The 2995-nt window shown below is 65.8% G+C and overlaps 1 protein-coding gene across 1 annotated transcript; it reads right to left on the bottom strand.

Moving 5' to 3' along the window:
• Positions 1–1529, bottom strand: SPDYC (speedy/RINGO cell cycle regulator family member C). The gene is made up of 7 exons (XM_055143825.1): positions 1388–1529; positions 1104–1162; positions 834–919; positions 578–749; positions 376–505; positions 162–224; positions 1–32 (listed from the first exon to the last, which is right to left on the bottom strand). Exons 1-7 carry the CDS (start codon positions 1527–1529, stop codon positions 1–3), a joined length of 684 nt encoding a protein of 227 aa, XP_054999800.1.
• Between the last annotated feature and the right edge of the window lie 1466 nt (positions 1530–2995).

Here is a 2995-nt window from a genome sequence, read left to right as displayed (position 1 = left end):
TCAGTGTCCGGGCGGCGGGGCCTTGGGGAGCACTGTAGGAAGAATTACGGAGCCTCAGGGGAGCGCACCAATGCAGGAGGCAAAGCTGGGGGCCTTCACAGGTGCCTCCCCTCCATTGTGGGGGTGCCATCTGCTCCCTCCAGCTCCTGCCCTCGACTCACCGTAGCGGATGTAGACGCCTGGCTCCAGGAGCAGCCGGGGCGACAGCGGGAGGAAGCAGACACCTCATCGGGGGTCTCCCGTCACCAGCACGAAAGCTTGGGAGGGCGGACGGGGCCACGCCAGGGTTGGGGAGAGGCCGCTGGGTAAGACTGGCAGGGCCCGGGGGCACAACCTCCAGGGGTGGTGGCCGGGGGCGGGCATCACAGAGGGCACATTGTGGGGGTGAGAGACCAGGGCCCCGGGGCAGGGGGATTCTGGCTTCGAGGTCATCCCGCTGGACACCCCCATGATGGGGTCTCCGCATGCGAGTCCAGGCCCAGTGGGAGGGGTCTTTGGCAATGACCTGGTGGGGCAGATTGGAGAGTGAGTGGGGGGTGCGGCTGTTCCCTGGCACCCCCGCCCCCACCAGCCTCACCTCCTCACAGCACTGGCGGCTCACAGCAGCCCTGAAGTCCATCCGCGCCCACAGCCGGTCCCTCTGGTGCAGAAAATCCGACACCCGACTCTGCCAGTCCTTGCCCAGGGCCCAGGGGAAAATCACGCACTTGGCATGCCTCAGGTCCTCCTCCATATCATTGGCGAGGAAGCTGCCCACAGAGGGGTGCCAGGGTCAGAGTCGAGGTCCCGCTGGGTCCAGGGAAACCCAGCCACCTCCCGCCCGCCTGACTCACAGTGCCAGGAACAGATTCTCGAGATTGTACTCGCTGAGCCGCAGCTGGGCGCGCCGGAAGTAGACCAGCACCATGGCGAGCAGGTACTGTGGACAGGGGCTGTGGTCAGGCCCTGTGGGGCGCGGGGTGGGGGTGGGGCTGCACCAGGTACCCAGGTGCCAGGAAAGCCAGCGTGGGAAGGAAGCAGAGGAGGGACCTACACGAGCAAGGCTTTGGGGGTGCTCCCCAACAAAGCAGGGCACCCAGATTCAGCCCCCCAGCACCCCTCACCTTATCAGAAATCTGGAAACAGGGGTCATTGGACAGGAATTCCCGGAGGAGGCTGTGCTCTGGAGGGCGCGGGGTGGGTGGGGGGAGAAATAGGGGTCAGGGCTGCCCCAGATGAGACAGGATTGGCAGCTGCATTCGTTCCAAAGGCTCCACCAAACCCCGTTTCTGAAGCCACGCCTCTGTACCCCCAGATGGGACCCAGGAGATCCTGCACATGTCTCCCCATCCCACGGGTTCCACCCCCGGCCCCCCCCAGCTCCCCACGCCAGCCCAGGTGGACTCACCCAGCAGGCTGAGGAAGGCCTGGAGCTCCCGGAGCCCTTGACAGTGGGGACACCCGCTGCCCCCTCCCGGATGGGCTCTGGCTCCCTGCTTCACCTGGGTGGTGACCACAGGGACTGAGGCTGGGCCCTGGGTGTCATTCATCTCATACCGAGTGGCCTGTGGGGGTCCGGGACCTGAGGAGGAAACGGCCCCCAGGGCTGACACGTCCGCTCACCCCAACCTGTCAGGGGGGCCCATAGGCCTGAAGAGAAGGCTGAGCGCTGGGCAAGGCGGAGCCTTGGGGGGCTCAGAGCAGAAGGCAACGGGGACCAGTTGAGGGGTGGAGAGCCGGAGATGAGACAACACCAGGACCATGCAGGCCAGAAGGGCAGCCACAGGCCCCGAGGATGGGGGGCTCCTAAGTGCCTGCCTTCATCTGGCCCACCCTGAGAGCAAGCTCAAGGGGCCCCCTTTGCACCCCCCCCCAGACTGAAGCCTACAGCTTCCGGCCACTTACTCTGGATTCTACTGGACCCCTAAGTCAAGAGAGTTCTACAGCCCCGTGACCCGCCCTAGAGCAGCGGACTGGAAAAAAACAACTTTCACTGGAGGGGAAACTGAGGCCGGAGGCAGGAAAGGCATCAACAAATGCTGGGGTTTGGGATAAATTGGGGTGTGGTCTTTTAAGTCTTTTAAGACCCGGAAAGAGAGAGCCTAGCTCTGGGGCCGCGGGACAGGCGCCCACAGCGGCGCAGCCCTCCGCCCCGCCCCTCCACCCGCCTCCAGCCCTACCTGAGCGCTGGGCCGACCCGCAGCATCGCCCCGCGCGCCCCGCGCAGGTGTCTTGTCCCCGCGCGGCCCCGCCCCATCCCGGGCCCCCACCAATCAGGCCCCTGCTCGGCCGGAGGCGGGGCTCTGCCCATCACCTTTACCTGCGCTAGAACCCAGTGGGCTCCACTCGCCTCCCAGCTGCGGCTGCCCAAGGCAACAGCTTCTCCGGAGTCTCATCACCTCCCAGAGCGGTGGGGGCTGGCCAGCTGGACCCCGGGCCGGGAGGCGGCAGCGCCCTCTCCCCGCTGGACCTACGAGCCGGGGGCAGGGCCAGGAGCGAACCCCCGCACCCCGGGAGCCGGAGATGGAAGATCTTGTCTGGTCTTGGCGTGAGAGTTCAAGGGCCACACTCCCTTCCCAAGGACCTACGGGGGCCGAGGGAGCGTGGGGGGCGCTCGGGGTGGGAGAAGGGACCTGTAGCCTAGGCCGGCGAGGGCCCCCAGTCCCCTCCCTCCCCGCAGCCTGCTGGGGGTCAGTTCGTGGTCTGAGACAGCACCCACACTTCGTCCCACATTTGAGTAGCCTCCCCCCCCACCCCCAGATTCTTAGTTTGGTGGTTTTAAGTCCATTCACGTGGCTGCCACCCCCAAACCGAGTCTCTCCCGCTGGGCCCCCTTGCCCCTGGTCCCGTCAGTGCCTCCTGTGCTCCAGATGTCCTGGAAGCCGCCCCGCTTTCCCTTTTGTGCAGGCCTGTTTCACTTAGCAACACAACCTCGGGGCCGCCTGCTAGTGGTTCCCACATGCTGACACCCCGCTCTCTGTGTCATACTTGGCTCCTTCATTCCCCTGTTGGTGAC

This window comes from Sorex araneus, chromosome 6, assembly GCF_027595985.1.
Source record: "Sorex araneus isolate mSorAra2 chromosome 6, mSorAra2.pri, whole genome shotgun sequence".
In the NCBI taxonomy this organism is placed as follows: Eukaryota; Metazoa; Chordata; class Mammalia; order Eulipotyphla; family Soricidae; genus Sorex; species Sorex araneus.
The sequence above is the reverse complement of the archived record's forward strand: the minus strand, read 5'-3'. Positions and strand labels throughout refer to the sequence as shown.

What these genes read in the sequence shown, in the direction of transcription:
- SPDYC (XM_055143825.1), bottom strand. Translation starts at nt 1,529, where the DNA reads ATGAATGACACCCAGGGCCCAGCCTCAGTCCCTGTGGTCACCACCCAG. An exon ending in GGCCTTCCTCAGCCTGCTGG is followed by an intron (nt 1,163 to 1,387) that starts GTGAGTCCACCT and finishes CGCGCCCTCCAG; the next exon opens with AGCACAGCCTCCTCCGGGAA. An exon ending in GTTTCCAGATTTCTGATAAG is followed by an intron (nt 920 to 1,103) that starts GTGAGGGGTGCT and finishes CCCTGTCCACAG; the next exon opens with TACCTGCTCGCCATGGTGCT.